Source organism: Passer domesticus, chromosome 7, assembly GCF_036417665.1.
Source record: "Passer domesticus isolate bPasDom1 chromosome 7, bPasDom1.hap1, whole genome shotgun sequence".
Lineage (NCBI taxonomy): Eukaryota > Metazoa > Chordata > Aves > Passeriformes > Passeridae > Passer > Passer domesticus.
The window spans coordinates 46,434,924-46,456,547 of record NC_087480.1 but is presented as its reverse complement, the minus strand read 5'-3'; the positions used below and the strand labels follow the sequence as shown (position 1 = coordinate 46,456,547).

At 39.4% G+C, this 21,624-nt stretch overlaps 1 protein-coding gene across 1 annotated transcript in view; it reads right to left on the bottom strand.

Annotated features, from left to right (window-relative positions):
* The window catches only part of TGFBR3 (transforming growth factor beta receptor 3), a 103,631-nt gene that overhangs the window by 24,359 nt on the left and 57,648 nt on the right, over positions 1-21,624 (bottom strand). Inside the window, exons 5-8 of the mRNA XM_064428241.1 lie at positions 12,646-12,829; positions 7,183-7,351; positions 4,753-4,900; positions 39-228 (exon numbers count right to left, since the gene is read on the bottom strand). Of these exons, the coding sequence (XP_064284311.1) occupies positions 39-228; positions 4,753-4,900; positions 7,183-7,351; positions 12,646-12,829 (691 nt within the window). The remainder of the gene's footprint in view (positions 1-38; positions 229-4,752; positions 4,901-7,182; positions 7,352-12,645; positions 12,830-21,624) is intronic.

Sequence of the window (21,624 nt, the reverse complement as noted above, 5' to 3'; positions counted from 1 at the left end):
GTTTTTTCTACATGCTAAAAGTTCATCTTCAAACTTACCTATATCTTCAAGTTGCAGATGAAATCTGTTAGCAACAGGTGCTTTTGTGTAGGAAATAACTGGACTATAATTATGCTCATAAGCCCACTTGATCAAGCTCTCATGTGATGAGGGAAGGTCAGGTATTACTGATTTACTCATAGTCATGGATCGTTCTGTTTCTTTTCCAAAACCAATACTATTCGATGTCTGTAAATAAAGAAAAACTTGGTTTGTGATTTACCACTTAAGGATACTTACAATGGAATAGTGACACTGACTGAACCCAGGTTTTTTATGTTGTTTTAATCTACTAAGTAACAGCAAACTGGGGACACCTGGGAAATAAACCAAACCCTGCCACCTTAGGCACATAACTGCTGCACAGATGGAAGTGAAACCCCTGCTTCCTCTCAGCCTCTGCCTGGAGTACAGTAAATCAAGGCAATCAAACTTTTAATCCCTAACCGAGACAAAGACATATTTACAGCCTTTTGTATAAGGCCATACTTTCTTCAGAACTGATCTGAAATCACTCCTGAAGTGAACTCAAGGTGACAAATGAATTTTCAGTATTGGATTCGAGCATTACCTAAGTTGGATAAAGGAAAGCCTTTGTTCAAATGAGCATTACTGAAAAAAGCAAAAAGCATGCTCATGAAGTAGAGCTGATACCAGCTCATGCTGTAAGTCAGCTGGCACCAAGGACAGGCTGTGTCTGAATGAGCTTCACCCTAGAAATGCTGTGTGCCTCCTCCAAAGTATTGAGTTTGTTGAACACAATTGAACTGAACACTCAATAGAACAGTAAGTGAGAGCATGCACATTTATGCATGGCCAGACTACTTAAAAAAAAACATTTCTGTAAATAAAAATATTTTAAAATTACTTAACAATACAAGTTTTACACAAATACACCAATACAGCAAACTCATAAAGGCACATGCTGACCTTATGAATGAACACGCTAAATTATTATTACATAAATGAGCCACACAACCATTAATTCTCATTTTCCTGTAAATGTTTGGTAAAATTTCAATTTTTTTGTCCAAATGGGCAAGTCAAAGGAATATAACAAGCATCTCTCACTGTTAGAGAGGCAGTTCAAAAATATTCACTGGTATTGCATAAATATGTATTCAGCAGCTTGGCATCTTTAACACGTATTCATTCACACCAACACTAAATACATATATACTTATTCTTACAGTCACAACATTACTATTATCACTGTAACAATCACATCAATGGCTACAGAACAAGTGAACATAGATGCTGCAGGAAAGGCACAATGACCCACTTTTCAGCAATTTCTGCAATGTGATTGAAATGCGTTTTCTAATGCAGCTGATACCATGGAATGTTCCACAAACACTTTCATTCCCATGCTTGATTACCTTCTCCATCATACAGGTTGCATCTTCTTTTCATCCCCACTGGTTTTTCCTCAATGTGAACAAATCTTAAATCTTTCACTCTGGAACACCAGAAGATTGGCTAGAGAGATGTCTCTAGGCAGTGCTCCTATGGACATGCTTTGCAGGTCAGAGAGCTCAGCTGTACTTCTCTACCTGACATCAAAGTGAGTTTTTGAACTAAGGAATGAATAAAGTATGTAGAGAAGAGTCCTGATGGAATGTACCTTTAGCTCCCTCCCTCATTTCTTCCTGAAGACCCAGTTCTGCAGCCTTTAAACACTTGGGGCTTCACAGCTGAAGTTAGAGATAACTTTAAGTACAGAGTGCCTGGATTCAGGATACTGTTGTTACCAGAACAGTTACCAATGCTCAGCACTGCTCAGCCACTGAAGATAAGAAACAAAAATGGAGCACCAGGTATCCTAATTTTAGTGCCTTATGACTCTTTGGGATCAACTAATCTTTGATCTTCAACACGTGCAAACCTGGACATGACTGATCATGTATTTTCATATTCCCACACAGCTTTGACTGGTAGGAGTTATTATGCTAACCCAACTTTGCTGCATCTCTTTACTTTTCTGTCATGAGGAGACAGCTGAACAAATATTATCTCAGAACTTTACTGTCCTAGCTGGCACCCAAGCATTTCCAGGGCTTGCTTACACCCCTCCACTCCACAGTGAGCCTGTGAATGTTCAGTCTTGCATCGCCTCACTGAAACAAAGCAAGAACAAGGGCTTGCAGGAATAGACCTTCCTTCACCTGCCTGCCCTGCCAACACTCTCACACACTCTGACTGAAACCAGGCAATCTGAGCCCCCACCAACCTACTCAGAACAGACACCATTTCAGAAAGTGATGGGCAGCTGTTCTCAGGTAAACAACCATCCCCCCAAGTTCTGAAACCTTCACGGGTTTGTTTTGTGCATTGCACCTCTCTCACTCCTTGCCCCTCAAGAAACTTATTTCCTTTCTGGAACTTCACTGCACAGTTCCCAGCTTTGCAGAGGGACACCAGCTGCAAAGGAAGGATGTGAACAGCAGTGTACAAGCAGAGAACCACACAAGCACTGCATGTAAGGACTCCACACAGGAGTTAAACACAGCCTGGGAAGAAAGCACTGCACGTACATCAAGTGCAATTAATTTACCTGAAGTACTCCCATTTTACTTGAGTTTGTGTCCATCCTCTTGCAGAGTTTCAAAAAACACAGCAAGCTGGGAGATGAGCTCTATGACCTAAAACATCTTTTCAATTTTTTGTCTGTGAACTTAGACCTCAGTAACTTACAGTACAGGGTTTGAGGCAGCTTAGCACTAACCTTCCCCTCTCAGCTTGCCAATCCCCTCAAGACAATTCTAATTCATAGTGAGGGCAAGAAGTTAGGAAAATTGAAGTGCATGGAACTGCTTCAACTAATAAAAAGAACATTGTGAAACATTACCTAATTGCTTAGTAATGTTTTTATGCATTGTCTAAATTTGGGCTTGGAAAGGCTTAATAGAGATATGAAGAGATGCTAAATGCTGGATATGCAGGCTTTTTAATGGCATGGGGAGTTTAGTTCCCTCCCTTACCCCCTCTAAATAAAGGAAAATGAACATATATTCAGAAAATGAAGCATCTATATAAATCAAGTAGTAAAGTAGTCACTCACAAATCCTAACATGAATATGAAGTCTTTTAAATACTGACATTTCTGTATATATTTAATATATTACTTTCTCTTTTTGTTAATCTAAATAAAATGTGACCTTCTGCCACTCATTGCAGAAACTTTTTGTAATTATACTTTTTACTTATATTCTCAATAATTAATAAAGAAGAACTCTAGAAATAAAATTTTTAAAGCAGTGTTGCTTTTCTATATTCAAGTACAGCATTTTAGAAATTTTAAAAACCTGTAGAAATTGTCTTGTGAAAATTGATCATCTATAAAGTAACAGCTTCATGGGCTTGAAATACACTGCTTGAGCTATTTCCTAGCATGGTGTGAACTAAAGCACAATTCTCTACCCTGTGAAAGTAGATCCATATACGCCCAAATATACAGTGGTGAATTTTATGTAATAACCCAGGATGAAACTTTGAATTCAAGCATTGCTTTTCATCATTCTGCTTACAAGAGTGGTAATCCTCAGCAACCAAACTTGACCTTTCTCTTTAAGGACAATTTCGGCCCTACAGAATGACCAGAACATCCTCTCCTGTCTTTAAGGTAAATATGTGTCAGGCATCAAGAGGGAACTTCATCATCCACCCTAGATAATTTTTCCAATCAATTTTCTGAGCAACACCAAAATTAACTTTCTTTTATTTCCCTTCACTCTCAAAAGCTGCTATGAAATCCTGCATACCAATCTATTTTCTTGGGAGATTTAGATCAATTAGACTTTGCACAGATTACAAGCAGAAAGCAATTAAGCAAAGGAAAATTGCTATAAATACCAAGAATTGGAGTTTGAAAATGTAACTGAATTGCTACAAAACTGCTAATTGTGAGGCTATTGTGTGGTCCTGAGCAAACATTCAGCTCAACCATACTATGTGCACTTAACTGATCACTTAAGATGGAAATAGGCTACAAATTTATAGGCTGCAAGATCAGTTCAATTATATTTATTTATATCAGAGAAAGGGAACACACATTTTCTTAGTAGAAAGGTTGTTAAACCACAATGCCTGTACCAAAAATCAACATGAATCAGCATCTCCAGTAATTTTAGAAATTTAATATTAGTGAGCCTGGTTTTAACTTTAAAAATATTAGTTTTTGCTGTCTGAGGAGAGTTAGGTCAATTTGACCAAACACTTACTGGAGACAGAAGTATTGGCAGGAAGGAGGGGTAGATAGTACTACAACTACAAGCAGGAGTAAAGGAGTTTCCACTTCTAAAGCGATGTGGGTGTGTGCTGCATATCTAGTATTATCTATTCTGCATTTGAAGGCATCATTCCAACTTCTGGCATGAACCTGTTGATCCATACACCAAAGTAACAGCAAAAAGAGAAATGAACATCCTACTCTGTGTTTAGGGTGCTTCAACAGAAGTCAAAAAGACACAAACTTAATCCTTGTTCTAACCACCTGGCTTCTGTAGTGTGTTGGTCAGTTTTATAGCCCATATATTGAAAGTTAATGAGAATAAAAAAATTATGCATTTACTCCTTAAAATGCAGTAATTATTAAAAGAACCAGCTAAGAAAAAACATTCAGAAATCAACATGGTCTAGCACAACATCACATTTAAATGGATTCTATCCTGTTGCATTATATAGCTCTCAAAACATAAAGGTGCCTTAACTTACAATCACTTCGAGCTTTCCTTGGACGTCATGAGACTTGATAACCCAATTGACAGACTTTCTGCACTTGAGGATAAGCACGACATCTCTGACAAGTCTGGCGCCTGGCTGAGATGGTTTAATGTCAACGATTATATCCACCTGGAGAGCACTGGATGTGGAAAATAGAAAGTTAGAACAGAATGCCAGAAATTTTCAGCTATCAACCTTCTTCCAATCCATCATGTTTCCACTGTCTGGCCAGCTGATTAAAATGCTGGATATTATCCCAGGCAACACAACATGTGCAAAACAGATTGTTATTCCATATACACTTAAGTGATTTTGCATAACAATAGAAACAAGTACTTTTTAGAAAAAAAATTTTCTCTCTTATTTATAAGAAGTGTGCTACTCAATTCACCTATTATTTAGTGCAGGTAAGTTATATGACTACCAGGTTGCTTTCTAAAGTAAACATAATTTTCTGATTTCACTGTGACAGTGCCTAAATATAACTGTTTCAGTTTCCTCTGGCTATAACTGTATTAACTGTATATAACTGTAAACTTAAAATAATACCTTAAAAAAAAGTAAAGAGGACAAACATAAAAAACCCAACCCAAACCACAAGTACTATACTGGGGGGTGTCTCTGCCTAAACAGTTAAATGGTGGAATGACTTTGCTTAAGATCTTGCGTGCTTTGAGGAATTAAGCAGTGTATTCAGTTTCCACTACTTCTGGCTATATAGTTACTTTAAAAAGAAAAAAACCCAGATGTCCAGCCTACTGCTTGCTGGAAAATAGATGAAAACTGTCCAGATTTTCAAGATCACAGTAAAATAAGTAGAGCAAATGGGTTCTTACCCATCAATAACATCTCAATGTGCAAAATACCAATTCAGCAGAAAAACCTATACTTCCAGACCATCTTATGGGGCCATACATTACAAGAACATGCTCATCCCCACGTAATAGGTTCCAACTAATATCCTACACTGAGACTTCGTGTATCTTGGGACCTTTGATGCATCTCCTGCAGCCTTACACATGCCCAGCTCAGCTTCTGTATGTTTCTTTGGGGATTTAAACTTTGTAAGGATAGCTGTGGATAACACATAAAACTAAAAACAAAGTAACTTAGTACTTTTTTTTTCCTTTTAATAGCAAAACATTCAAAGTTTTTGCAGTGTTATCATCTCAAAAGTGAATTCCTATTGTACTATTATCCAAAGCCAAAAGCCTGGAAACAGGGCTGTCATTGTGTAGCACTACAAGGGACTTGGAATGATGCTTTGCATCAGCTCTGCTCAGGATGGGGCTGCATCAACATTTGGGGTTACCTACTGCACTTCCACTACACTATCCACTCCACTTCAACACTTACTTACTCTCCCCAGGTTATTATGCAAGAAAATTATCAGGCTCTGGGTTCAACATCTTGCAATGAGAATTATCCTTTTCACAAAAACACCTCCTCCCACCTCCACCTCCCTGTGTGATTTTCTCATTAGGGATAGGATCCACTCACATGCAGCTGCATGAGGAGCAGAATCAGACAATGCCAGATATCCAGTGAATGCAGTAAGCAGACAGGATTTTAAATCTACCTTATCTCTGATGAAATTGTAACCATCTAAGTTTCATAGCAAATTTCTGTTCTAGCAATCATACTTGGCCCTTAGTCATAGTTGGAAAACCTCTTCCTATCTGAAACAAACCCCACTTATGTTCTTCCACTAAGATCTAGGAAAGACCAGAAAAAGATGAGTATTCTAGAAGTCTTACCTCCCAAAGGTACCTTTTGACAATTCTGAAAATCCTCATAATGTTTACAGAGAGTTACTTTTAATAACCAGTAGTTAAAAACTTTTTTAGTCAGTGCACCACTGTCAACCCTTAACATTTCTCATAATTATCAAACTATCCCTTAAACTCAGCTGGAAACTTGACAGAAAATACTGCTGTGAATCTTCATAGCAGCTGTGGAACACTTACCATAGAGCACAGATCACAGAGCAGCCTCTGGACACTGTCTGGGAGCCACTGTCCTAGACCTTGCTGCCAGTCATCCCTACCTCTGACAGGTCAAGATTACTTTCAACCTCTGTCTCACCTCCTCATACAGTAGTCTAACCTTAAAACTTCTGTCAGATACTGCCCTTACTGATATCCCCTTATTCACCTTGGAAAAATGTGATTGATTTAGCAAGCAGGGGAGCACTATACAGTCCATAAAAGCTGTACTTTGCAGTCCTGTCCAGAAAAATCCTATGATTATGAAGCAGAATTCAAAATCTTTGCATACTGAAGAACCAACTTCTATTTAAAGTATTAAAGCCCAAGCTTTTATTTAAGCATGAAATGGCTGCTTTTAGTTGATTGTTATAAAACAAGTGAAGTTGATAGCTATTACATCAAACAGTTTTAGTCTATTCAGATGATACTTTACCTGTTAGGATTGGAATTTGGAGTACTTAGTTCAATGATATGAACTTCTCTTTCTTGGACTAAGTTAGTCATAAGGCACCCCTCTGCTGGTTTTGGTTGTAGGTACCCCGCAAGGTAATTTAAAGAGAGAAAATTCTTTTTTATGTTGCATGAGGGAGGAAAAACTTGATCTGGAGGGGAAAAAAAAAAGAAAGCAGATGGACCTTTAAACACAGATATCAGCTTAGATGCATGGATCAACTACAGGGTTCACTATATTGCTGAAAGGTGTATCTACCATCTATTAAAAGCTCTTACAACAAATCATCATATTGAAAGGGAGATTACTGTTGCACCAGTACATCAACTTTCTAATAGTTATTATTTATGTATTTAAACCCTTAACGAAAGAAAATCCCCACAAAGAGAATTTTGAAAACAATTCTGAAGAAAAATATGTGAAAAACTTTTCAAAATTAATAAAATACATTTAATTTGTTCCTTGCATCTTTACAAGCGATTTCTTTCTATTGCAATTTACTCAGAGATAACTTTTGGAATCAACTCCTTCTCCCTGTGGAAAAAGTTTTATTCTTGTTATGATAAACTTTAAATGCTTTAAATGCTGTAGAAAATACTCACCATTTCCTTACTTAATATATTTCCTATATATTGCGTAGTCAGAGTCAGTATTGTCTAGAAAGCAACAAATACTGCATTTCTCTTGCACATGGAAAATTAAAAGCATCAAGAAAATTATGGAATCAGCTGTTGATATTACAAAACTCTGATCACAATACGCACAGCAGAAATTATGAAATTCTAGCATAGCTATTCAATTTCTAGTTTGGTTTTACCCAAAAAGCTGAATATGAGCATTACAGAACCCCAGAATGTGCTGAGCTGGAAGAGATCCACAAGGTCCAACTCCTGGTCCTGCACAGGACCATCCCCAAAAGTCACACCCTGTGCCTGAGAGCATTGTCCAAAGGTTTCTCGAACTCTATCAGGCTGGTGCTGTGACCACTGCCCTGAGGAGCCTGTCCCCGTGCCCAAACACCTTCTGGGGGAAGAGCCACTAGTGTAAAATGCAAACCCTAAAAATAGTCACTTCATATGAAATTCTCATGCACAGCCTATATTACTGTACCCCAAGAAACAGAATTTCTAGTGAAAATCAGGAGCACTTTGTCTTTCTGAGATACCTTTACATATGAATTGTCAAAATACATAGAAGGACTAAGTACCATGTTCAAGTACTTGAAATCCTATAAGAACACATGGCTGGGTCTTTGACCATTGCTGTACAAGAAAGACTTTTCTATTAAGGTCAGTAGCAAGATACAAAAAAACCCCAAAAATCCAAAAGAAAATAAATCAACTAGCATGCATTGTGAACACAAAACTGTGAAGAAACTCTTATGAGCTGTGCTGAGGCCATGCACTCTCTAAATGAGAACTGAAATGTCACCTCTGAAGTGCATTTGTGTGTGCTACCCAACTTTGCAGGAAGACCAGAAACTCCTGTGACCCTGGTCTCTGCAGAAACAATCAGGGGAGTTTCTTCTCCTGATCTTACACAAAGCAGCCTTTGAATATTAACCCCGTTGTGTCCCCTACAGAACTACTAAAGCTGTGTAAGGCTGCAACTATTCATACTGCCCAAGCAAAGCACTTCTCTAACATCTGGAATGTGCCCTGCCAGATTAGCCTTGAATGCAGCTGCAGTTCTGCCAGCTCCTCCCACAACAGCACAGAATGGAAAATGATCCCAAATGGTCTATGCTGAGCTTGAATTTTAAAATATATATATACACACACACACTAGGTATTTGCTTCTTAACTGCTGTACAACATGATTCAGGCCATAAAATAACAGTTCTGGAGTAGTTTGTGGGTAATTACCACACGTGCTATCATTTGCCATTGCAAAGAACTCAGTTCTTGCTGCTGGCACTTCCATTAGGCGTCTCTGGAGCTCTCCAGAAGTGCTGCTCTTGCTGCCAGAAGCACAGAGACTCCCCAGCCTGGGCCTCCGCTCGATAGCACGCCTTTCCTCTGCAGCAGATTTCAGCTCTAGCACGGGCTACTTGACATTCACACCAGAATGGATTCACTCTCATCCACAGCAGTTACCAAAATCAGGCTGGAGCAGAAAAGAGAAGAGGATCCATTTCATCTTTCTTTGCTCACTATACTTCTCTACTTTGTTAGTTTCAGGGCTGTCTATGTACTTTGGAAAGGGACTGCAGGTGTCTGCAACCAATTAAAAACACTACCAAACCAGCCAACAAACAGCCAGTTGATGGATTCTGTGCCTCTCTAATCTCCCCAGGCTCCCAATACGGAATCAGACGTGAGGTTTTCAGGCACCACCCTCAGCAGAGGTCTCAGGCCAGCAGGCCGGGGTGCCAAGGCCCTGCTGGCTGGAACACAGCGGAGCCGCGAGCAGCGGCCGGCAGCGCCTCCTCCTCCGGCGAGTGCCAGGCGGCTGGATGGACACACAGGGCTGCACACCAGGATCTGCAGCCTCTGTGTGCAGCACTTCTGTTTTACTGATGAGGACAGACACTGTCTGCTCTGTGCTGCACAAATTAGGTGCCATCCACAGGTTCTTGGCTGAAGTTGAATATCCAAGCTTAATATCATCCTGAGGAGGTTTTTGTGCAAATGAGAGCTGTTAATCAAGTGTCATTCCCCAAGACAGGCACCCTGGGCAGCAGCAGTTGGATTCAGCAATAAAAATCCCATCCAAACAGAGCTTGCCTTTCAAAATCTGATTCTGGGCATAAGCAAGGTGTTTGGAATTTTCCTTGGGCACCGTGATGGTAGGGCTTATTTATGTGTATTTCACAGTTTGCTAGCCCTTAGCACAACAGAGATCAGAACCTTGGCTTGCATTTAATGGCAGGATAGAAATGGGATCAGGGAAGGGCCTACAGGGGTGTCAGGAGGGAGGATGCAAACTCTAGCAGTGCTCATCCTGCAGCAGGACACACAGCTAAGCCAGACCAATGGGACCATGTGGCAGCATTAAACCAAGCAAGCATGGCATGCAGGATATGTGCACTTCTGTGTACTGGCTATAAATTCAGTCAGGACCGATGTTTCAGCTTCTGACAGGACAGAAGCACAGTGTTACCATCTGTAAACAGACTCACATTTTCCAACATTTTTAGCTACTGTTAAAGCTGATTTTTTTTTCTTATTTAGCTAAGAAATGTGTTGAAATTAGGGTCCCTCCAGGCCAGCATATTTGCCCTGGATTACTGGTGATGCTGGATCCATTAGGTAACATTTAGCTAACTGATAGGACTTCCCAATTTGTTCAATCATGTCTTACTAAACCATGAGGAATTAAACTGTCTTCTGCTGAAAAACACATACCAAGACCACTTTCACCATGAGCAGTCCTGCTTTCTAGAATCTGACAGTGATTATCACAGCAGTCACTCTGCCATCTCCTTCATTACACAATCCAAGGGAAGAACAACAACCACAGGTCTTGTGCCCTCTTCCTCCACATCCCCATTCTGGCCCCTTAAAATTCTTGCTGTGATCACCATCCCTGCAATATTTGATCAGCCACTCTTTAGAATCAACAGGATTCAGATGCACTTGGCCCTGATCCAGTGTGCTAGTGCTCTCAGCTGCCTTTCATTTGCAGTTTCAAAAGTGACTTAAGAGACCCATGGCATCAGAAGCAGCTTTATTCTATGAAAGATCAGCCTTCTTCAGATCTTTCTGTCCTTTGGCTTGCGCGTTCTGTATTCAGCTACAGCCTACACTTCTACAATGCTACATCTTCCAGTTTCAGATTTGTCTAACTTGAGTGAAGCTGAAATGTAGACAATTATATGAATACAACCATCAAATCCTGTATCAATCACATAGCAAGGAACTGCTTTGTGTGACCACCTATAGATTATGAGCAATACTAGCAGTGATTCACAGACTGTCAGCTGAGGGTACCTTACTAAATCTCATGAATCTCATGAGGAATGTAAGTTTTGTATGAAAAGCCTAAATTGTACGTCACTGCATGCTGTGGTTTGTGAAATCCAGGGACTCCACTGTTCACTCTGCAGAGAGGCAGACCAGGACCACATCCCACGTGGTTTTCACAGAACTCCTCACAGGACTGCTGCAGTTCAGGAACTGACCCTGTCCCCACCCCTGAACACATGCACAACCCCCACACATACACACATATTCACTTCTGCCAAGAATTTAAATCAAAATCAAATACGGTTACAGCTGAGCTAGTTTGTAGGAGCCTTCTCAGAAACTGTCTATTTTGGTTGCCTGCCAAGCTCCATTTTGTGTACTTTCTCCTAATTAAATTGTGTTTTAGCGCATTCTAAAGATGATGCAAAACCCTTCTCTTTAGCCCCCTGGTTTGACTGGAGACTTGCAAATCAACAAGCAAAATTTTATCTGTTTTTTTCAACGTATCTAATTAAATATTTGTCTCCACAATGCAGAGACCGCTGCTCCCATGTATATGTTTCAAGAGCATTTTAATAAGCTAAGAAATATATTTCTGAATTATTTTCTGGCATTAAAATCCATGACTGGTGCCAAGTACAGCCAAAAAAAAAAAAAAAAGCCCCACACAAGGGAATCCTCTACAAATTTGGCAAGATTTGGATACAACTAACTCAGGCATGTTCTGATTTTGGGGGGCAAACCTCCTATGTCAGGAAATCAAATCATCAGATACATGTGGTTAGGAAAGAATGTTTTCTCCACAGAAAGCTTTTTGTTGTTTTTTTCTTTTCTGTAACCAACTAGCTCAGCTGTTTGGGAGTTTCTGCAGAGACGTTCCTGCAGAGGATCATATAGTTATGTTGTGCCAACACTGCTCAGCTATGGAGCTCCAGCCTGAGCCCCACCCCAATATGGGCCTGTGTGAAGTCCCCAAAGAGCTGGAGTTCTCTCCCACCTGCACTAGGCCACCTGAAGAATCTGGCATGTGGCTCAGAGGGACAGGAAATCTGTCTCCTTGGGATGAAAATACATAAGTACAGACTAAGGTGACTTAGTTTGGTGAGGAAATCAATAATTCTTTGCCCAAAGAAGCCTGGGTCCTTATACAAGCAAATACTGAAAAAAAACAAATGTAACCCAAGTCTTTCTAGAAATTTCCCCCTACTTCAAGGTCTCTACTTCTTCAGATGAATGCACCCAAACAATCACCATGAGTAGTTGATTCTGTTTAAAAGGCAAAGTTTGACTCTGGTAAGAGTCTGAGCAATTGCACCCACATTTAGGAGCATAAAGTTATGGCAGCAGAATCCATTAAAAGTTTCCTAAACCCAAGGTCTGGTCTTTAGGCTTGCTCTTATTTCTCTGCTTCCCCTTTCATATCATATCTCTTGGAAAATGAGAGGTATGTTTAAAAATTAAAATAAGCGAAATAGAAGCAACGCATTCTCAGTATCTGAAAGTGTCTATGAATTCAGTCAGTTTTGTTCTGGTTTACCTTCTCCTACTTTAATATAGATGTTTCTTGATATTTTAAGTTCAGTGAAAGATGTTACTGCTCCATATTCCTTCTGGGCCCACTGTAGCAGATGTTCATTTTTCTCAGGAAAAAACTTTTCTTCTGTTTCTGCTGACAAGGAGAAGTTTCCCTTCTCAAACTGAACAACGGAACCTAAAGACACCTGATGGGAACAAAAACATATTTTAATGTGGTACACTAATCCATTTATCCACGCAGACACGTAGCATGTTTAAGCAATGTAATCTGTCACATCCAAAGGTGATTATGGCTCATTTCTCAAAATACCCAAATGTCTCATGTTTTAACATCTGCACAATGATTCATTTTTCAGAGATGGTTTTCAAAAAGAATGAAGTGCCCATCAGCCCAGGGGGGTGTACAGGGCAGCTGATTAACAGAGGGCTCTGAACCACTCTCCAAAATTGTACTGCTGCAGAAGTAGAACCACAGTGCTGCAAGGGGAGATAAACTTTGGGGGCAAAGGGAGGGAGAGGGTAAGAAAAGGATGGTCTGGAGAAATGAAGGCAGATAAGAATGTGAAGCTAAATAAAACTGGGAACTACTGAAGTAAATCCCAAATCAGAAAGAATGTGAGTTCAAGTTCAGTGACATATAAAGGCCAGTTCAGAAACTGAATGTAAGGAAAGAGAAAGGCTAAGAGAAAAGGATGGTATTTACTATTGCTTTATTTACAGGAAGTGAGGAAATACTTTAGTTCAATAGATAAAGTAGATGAGTTATATACTTCTTTTGAAAAATTCTTAAAAATAGGTTACATTAACTGAGGTCTTGATTTCATGGAGCATCTCTAGAATGCTCCTAACACATCAAATTCTGTGTAAATTCCAAGTGTACAGTCTCAGAGGATGGCACTGACACAGCACATGCCAGGTCATGCTGGATTGTGTACTTTTATATCAGGAACACATGGGATATTTTCATAGAGCTTTGGCCTAACTAGAAAAATCTCCCATGCATGAAATTCACAGGATTTAAGGACTTAATTAGTAATTATTTTGCAGGATATTGAATACATGTTGGCATTCCACCCTCAGAGACAAACAGTTTATTCAGTAAGAGCAGTAGCTGGTTTTCATTTACACACTGTTTCCATATTTTTTTATGGTCAGCATCAAGGTAAATGAGCATCAGTGTGTCTTTTTAAACATTTCAGCACAGCATGAGAGAAAATATTATTCCTTGTAAATAACAATCAAAGAAATGGATTACCTTGCAATAATACATTTTTGCTGTATTTTTCATTTGAGATAGTTAAATGTATGCTAACACAAGAGCTGTCTTCCTCAGAATACACTTGGTTTTTCATTTATTACTAATTAAAACTTTAAAACCTTTTTCATCATCCTGCAGCATGACAAATGTCTTCCTGACAGACAGATCCTATCAAAGTGACCACGTGCTTCAAGGCAGGAACCAACAGACAGAAAGCACAGCAACTAAAAAGTCTGGCACAAGCATCCTCACTAAGTGATCACACAGCAAACATCTTTAAACAAACATGAAGCTTATCATATTTATTTTTTTCAATTGCATACTAAAATCTATTTGAAATGCTGGTTCCACTACCCAGGTTTTAGAAAGGACTGCAGAGTTCTGCTGTGCTTGCCAATGTTGGGATTTTTACTACACAGACCTAAGGCAAGGTTAAGTGAGCCAAGCACATTATTTGTTCTGGAAAGAATTCAACAGACCCTTCCAAAAAAGGCAACCATCACTGTTTCAACACCTGCCTTGAACATTAACTACTTACTCTTCAGAACAAATCAAAAGCAAATCTAACATGCTTAGGATAATGCAAAGCATTAAAGTCTAATAATGTTTTAAGTATTTGGGAAATAACCAATTTTTATCTGAGCACTAATTACGCACTGATTGAGTGATTAAAAGACTGCTGCCACAGCCACTCTTATCTCCTCCCTTCAACTCCTTTAGTGGTTACTTTCTGAGGTTGCAGAGTGGAAAAAGTGCCCCAGCTCTATTTCTTCCAGTTGTTGTGAGGACATGAAAAGGAACTGCACTGGAAACATCCTCTGCTGTTGAGTAAACTTACATGTCCTGTCACTTTTCTGAGACTAAATGAAGAAGCTGGACATGGAAAATCTGGAAGACCAAAAGATACGGGCCACGGCCACTAACCACAGCAAGCACCACAGTTCAAGGGGCTGTGCCTCAGAGGAAAGGAGGATCAAGCATAGGATATTGAAAATGTTACCAAAACCTGAGTATTCCATCAAAGAACAAAACATAATTAGGAACGTATTTTGGCTGCATACACTACTACCCTGCTGACCACTGGGGAAAACAGGCCCTGAAATTTTCTCTACACCATACCAAGGCAAGGAAACATACACCTCTCAGGCTGGGGCAACAAAACAAAACCAGCCTTCATACATCCCTTAAGAAAAGTTAGCAGTCGGAATAAAACTGCCCTTGCAAGGCTGCCATGGAAGTTCAGGACATCAGTTACCTGGCAGAAGTGCCACATGTCATGAGTTGCTATTCTCCAGAGGGAACAACTCTCAGAACCAAACCTGAGTCATCTCAAATATATACAGTGGTGAGCGTGAATATTGCACACACAAAATGGCACATTCTGTTTCTTATTTTACCTATTTCCTTCTCTCCCTTTAAACATTTATTGCCTTTTTTTTCCTTTGAATCTGATCCAAGGGGATATTTACTTTGCTTTATAACATTTTAAGTGTTTAACACAGTTATAATTCAGAACTCCCAAGTAGGAAGCGAGTTCATAATTCAGCCTTGAGAGAGAGGTGGGCACCTCTGGGACATGACTCAGGATACAAAGGTAAGTGTCCCCAGCCACCCAGCATGAACTAATCCCTCCCCCACAATAACAGCCACACCACTACCCATCGAGAGCCTGCCAGCACAAGGCCCACTAATGACCCCTAAAGCCATGATGGAGGCAAACAGACTAGGAGGAAAAGAAGCAGCATCCTTCATATTTTTATCTGAGCTGTACAGGATCAGACCTGTGGTGGAACATGTAGGAGAGGAGTATATCTGCTCAGAATAAAATTGAAAGATTTGAACCAACTATTGGAGTGGCCTACATGGGGATCAGAGTCAGCCAGTGTTTTTTGATAATGTACTTTGATGTCATTTCATCCTCTTACAGAGAAAAAATAAAGCCACAGATGGAGAAATATCAGGTATTCCAAAACTCAAAAATGTATCTTTTGTTTTTCATTAACTCATATACAACATACTTTAATCATCAAGAGAACAATTCTCTTCAACAAGTGAATAAAAAGCATGCTGCTTTTGAAATTACATGCCACATTTGTGAATCACCTATCAAATTTGCATAGTCCTTACAGCCACAGAGGTGTGATGTTCTCAGGCAATGACAAAATGTTTCATTTTTTTCTCAAGACCACATGCAGTCATTACCAAATTCCTCTTCCAGTTCTCACATTTTTAAAAACATACATATAAGAAGCACCATCTTAAATACTTTTTAGATTTTAATTCAACCTCCTGAGAGACACTCAGTTTTGCAGCTACCAAAGATCCTTATACAATTAAGGCTGTTAAGTGTTTCCTCAGGATGAAAGCAGAACCTTACAAGATCAGAGAGTGGACTCCTGCACATCTTTGTGTTTATACATCTAGGAAAAGGACCTGGGATTTTCTATCAAAGCTGAATCTGTGTCAAATCAAGTGGAACTTTCAAAACCCCTAAAGAACAGTCACTAGAATGATAAAGAAACAAACAAGAAAATCTGTGGAAAGGGGAAATCTGGTACCAAAGTTTCAGGCTCAGCAGGAGTTCATTAATTGCACACAGGTAACTGCTCACTTTATTTAACAACATCTTAATAGACTTAACATAACACTTGTTTGATATGACCAAAATAAGGTAGCAGAAGCTTTTCCAGGGATTCTGTTTCAAGTCAGAGGCAATTTAGTGGAAGAAGTGAGAGGAGAATTAAAGCCTATCTATGCAACTGCAGCTATAGTTTCCACTGGAATCAGTGACTCAGTAACAACCTGTTGTGATTTATTATCTCCACGTCACTAACACCAGTAGTCTGCCAAAATCCACTGCCTGCTTCTGTAAACTTCCACTGGCTAAACCCCCTGTTTACTGAAGCAAGCAAAGAAAGGAAGGAGCCATGACCATACAGAAGAGAAAAGACTGTCACAGGTGCCTGTTCCAGGTCCTTCAGCCTCCTGCGAGATTGGTTTGGGAATACACCTCAACCACTAAAGGCCCAAATAATCTTTGTTTCCTCACTCGTGCAGGCTGGATTAACTTAAAAGTCCACATCTTTCTGACTACCAGCTGTCTTGGTCCTGAAAGTGATGGGTCTGGGCTCCTAGAGGGACCAGGAGAAGGAGGAATGCTTAGAAGCAGTCAGAGGCAGCAGTGAGAAAGATCAGCAGGAGATACAAGAAGCAGCATCATCCAGATCTGGCCTATCCACACTCCTAACACAAATTCTGGTTGGAGCAATGACCCACAGAGACAGCCCACACTCACAGCTGAAACAGACACCACACAATAAAGCTTGAGTTCTGAAAGATGTCTGAAATCACATGGGATCTAGTATGAACTCCGTGACACTCTTAGGAAACCAAGCTCCCCAAAAAAATGCAGGCCTTTGAAGTCTCGTGAAAGAAGAATCTAAGGCACAAGCACCTGCCTAGTTTCCTGTGAAATTTACTGGCAAGTTTGTATTCTTGAAATATTTCTGCCCAAACTGAAGTGATTACAGTGAAAGCAGAGGATAGCTATACATCATAAAACTTCCCTATTTTGGGACATCACACAAACAGAATTTTTTTACTATACTCTGCATATTCATTTCATGTACTGTACCTTGCTTCCTAAACCAGAAATAGCACTTCTCTTCTGTAATGTCTTCCTGAAGCAAGCTTTGAAGAAAAAAAGCCCTCCATCCCCTGGATATTTAAAGATGCCTTACTAGGGTTATTGTACTCTTAAACTCCTTTTACATGCACATCATATTCAAGCATGTACTTATTACTCTGTCAATTTCTGCCATTCCTACTGCTGACAAAATCCTTCCGCTCTTTTGCCAAGAATCACCACCACAGGTAGCCTGAGGTCCCCCTAATATTTCTGGGAGTAGCTCCTTTATACAGACTTTAGAAAAGCAGTATTTTGCCAGAGTTGAATCATGCCAGGAGACAAAGTCTACAGGGAAATTTACCATTGTGAAAAGCATAGTAAGAGTTACTGTTTACTAAGCACTGCTTTTAATTTGACACAAAATGTTAATTTTCACATTTTTTCAAAAGGCAAGGAAACAGTGTGGGGACCAGAAGGGAGAATATGAACTTTTCCAAGTGGAAAAGGGCAACTACAGGATTATTTCCAGCTCCTGCGTAGAACGATGAAGATTTATAAAAAAAAGCAAACTCAGGATTCTGCAGTAATGTAAACGTCCTTTTAAATTTCTCTTCACACTGTTACACAACACTGAAAATCTACTGCTTTTACTTTGAATAGTGAAAGGTCACTATTTATACCCAATTTATCACTAGTCATGCATTTCCTATCCTTCCTCACTCTTCTCCTAGAAGAGCACTCTGTTCACATCTGGGTCTGTTTAACCAGTGATTGGAAATTTAGCGTCCTGATTTCCCGTTAAATACTAGGCACAGGAAAACAAATAGCACTTGTTTTTCAGTGAGTTTTGTCAGTCTTCCAAATCTAGTGCAAACCATAGAACAGCCTGTGGTTTGGTGGCAGTGACCCAAAATATGTGAACCATATTTTCATGAAGTGAGAGGAATAAACCAGCAATTGGCTAAAGTAATAAGAATATGGATATTTCTTCTTAGAAATACAGAAATTACTAATAATTAAACTCTTCACTCTCGCTTCATCTTCTTTACAGCTTTTATTTTATCTTTTCAAATATCAAACCAAGAGCAAGTGATCTGTTTTTGTATTTATCATTACTGCTCTTGCTTCCTCCATTTCACTACCTTAACACACACTCACTCCTAGCTCCTGCAAGTAAGGTTATTTGTTTGCATAAGTGTTTTCTTATCCATAACTTTTACTCATTCAATTGCCTGAACAACTAACTCAGAGAAAAAGCTCAAGCATCACGTCTTAAATAATACATTACATAAAATCACATATGTAGATATTTAAGAGGGTTTTGGATCTTTCCTAACAGGAAATCACAAAGGATTGGGACCTTTTTTCATTGATTTAATTCTCACTACTTTCACTTGCTGAGTAAAGACATTCCTAGGCTATAAAAGCAATTGAAAAAGCTACCAAATATAAAGAAAAAAAATTACTTTCTGAGTAGCACCTATAAAACCTTCTTTCTGTGCAGTTTCATAAAACTTCTGGTTTCCTGCCAAGACATGTTAGCAATAAACTAGTTTTAGGGAAGGAGAGAAATGACGACTTGATGGGAAGGAAGGAAACTATTTTGCTGTATGAAAACCTAAAAGTGGGGTGGTGGAAGAGGTCTGGTAATGTTTTTCTGCAATATTGACTTGCATCAAAATCACAGGTAAACGCAGTTTCTACAGTAGCTGTCTAGCTTACATAAGACTGTGATGTCATAATCTAACTAGTCTAATCACCAGTGAAGATGTCCTTCAGCTTCCTCTCCCACTCCCCTTTATAACACAATTTTGGCATTTGTTCCCTGCAGAGGAAAAAAAAAAATCAAGTGTAGCACAGATGCCAAGCATTCCCCTTGCTGAACTGAACCGAGCTTCCCACCCATGCAATACTCTTCAGAGTGATGAGCCCACAAGCACTTGAACAGAAAGTGTCCAATTCCCAAATTATTGTATTTTTGTGACATGTACAAATATGACTCCATGCACCAGTAACTGAAGCGATGATTTACAATTACTTAGGCCAGGCAGTCCACGCACTAACCCATTTCAGGTATTTTTGGATTAAAATGCCATGATACTAAGGTACATTTATTTTTAACACAATGAAAATAAACTGCAGACTTATTTTACTGAAATTACAATAATTTCACAGCATCACCTACTTCACCCATCAATATACAGCAACTCATGCAGAGTCTGAAAATAACCCTGTCCAGGCTAAATGTATTGCTAACACCACACTAGTCAGACGCTGTATATTCTTTTCTCTTTCTTGTGCACACACAGAAAATTGTTGTCAGGTTTATATCAAGATGCCCAAATTTTTTCTTAAGACTACTGACTGGTGTTCTTTCTGATTTATAGATGGGGAAAGCACCCTGAGAAGCAAAATGACAACACAGGCAACAGAACAGTGAAGTTCAACTCCCCTTAGCTGCCATGCCCCATCATGATGGCTTCCTCCAAAGTACTCTCACTCTGTGAGAATCACTGGGCTTCCATTCTGTGCCACTTTGGAAAAAACTCTTCAAAACATGACATTAAAAAAATCCTGATGCTAACCCAACACAAACTTTGGTTTATTTGTGGCATGCTACCTAATTTTAATGTTAATTTATTCCACTGTGAGGTTTAGCCACCAGTAGGCATTTTGTGAAAATGAAACCATGAAGACAAAGCACATATGTCACTGAGTGAAACTGTGCATTACATGATAAAAATAAATGCAAAACCATACAAATACACCAAATTTACATGTCCATACTGAAAAAACGTTTACCAAGAAGCTAATTTGTGCTTCCCCCATACTATAACCATGCACCCAAAGGCTGGATTTTCTCCCACATTTATTTTAAGCTTCTTAACTGATGCAGGACCAGGCGGAAGGCAAAAATCCATGTTTGAACTATGTGATAAGAAGTTAAACTCCAGCCCAACTCAGTAGTATTGTATTTTCCCAGTCTTTTGGATATGTGCTGATACAAGCTTTAAATCTTTTCATCCTTCCTGGGGCAGCTTAGCTTTAATGGAAACTCAAACACTAAATTCACAGAATGAAGGAAACAGACCATTTTGCTAATGAGGACACTGAGAACACACAGCCCTAACCCTACCCTCGTCTCCAGTACAATCACCATTCAAGCTCAGGGTGCCTTGGTTTCTCCACCTGTACAATGTAACAGCACTTGGCCTCCAATTCATCATCTACCCATATCCTGGAGATACCTTTCTTAGAAATAGCCTACAATTAATTTTTAATTTTTATTTAGTTATTTACTTAAAGCACATGTCCCTGTAACAGTTTGAGAGTTTATTACGATACTTTACAAGGGAAAAAATGCTAATATTAAAAAGAAATAAAGAGCTAGGACTTTACTAATGGTTCCATGATCCTTTCACTACAAACTCTGACCTGACTCTAGCAGCATGGTCTTTATCAGCAGCAAGTCCTGGAAGTTGTCATTTTAATTTCTTTACACTACTTACAATTCTAACAAGGATTCAATCAATGAAAGTTATTGCAATTCATACTTTACATACACTATATTAATACAATTGTGAATTAATGTATTGTCTGGAAAGTCTGAAGGAAAAGCTGGAAAGTCACCTAATATCTTGCCTGAGGCTTCCATAGAGACAGACACAATAGTTATGACACTCCTGTGGTATGCTTGCCATGGAATTCATGGGCACTAGAAAAGTTTCTTTGAATGCTAAATCTTTCATGATTCAACCTACTCAATCTTCTGTTCTAGCTATACATTTAAGGAGACTGAACAAGTCAGAGCCACAGAGCTAAGTATTTTTAAACAAGGGCTAAGGAAGCATGCTCTGCACTCCGCAGCCCTTGGAGCTGCTATTTACAGTCCTAGGGGCAGTTGTCTGAACTCACCGAAGGCTCTGGCACAGAGGCAGGGAACCTCTTAGCAACTAGAGCAGAAGCACAATGTCCCCCTGCCCCACAATTCACCTAAAACAAGAACCTCTGCTTCTGGAAAAGGACAACCTTTCCTAGGACAGAGATTGTTGCAGGGGTTGCAAATTAGCACAGACAGCTCTATGCAGAGCAGA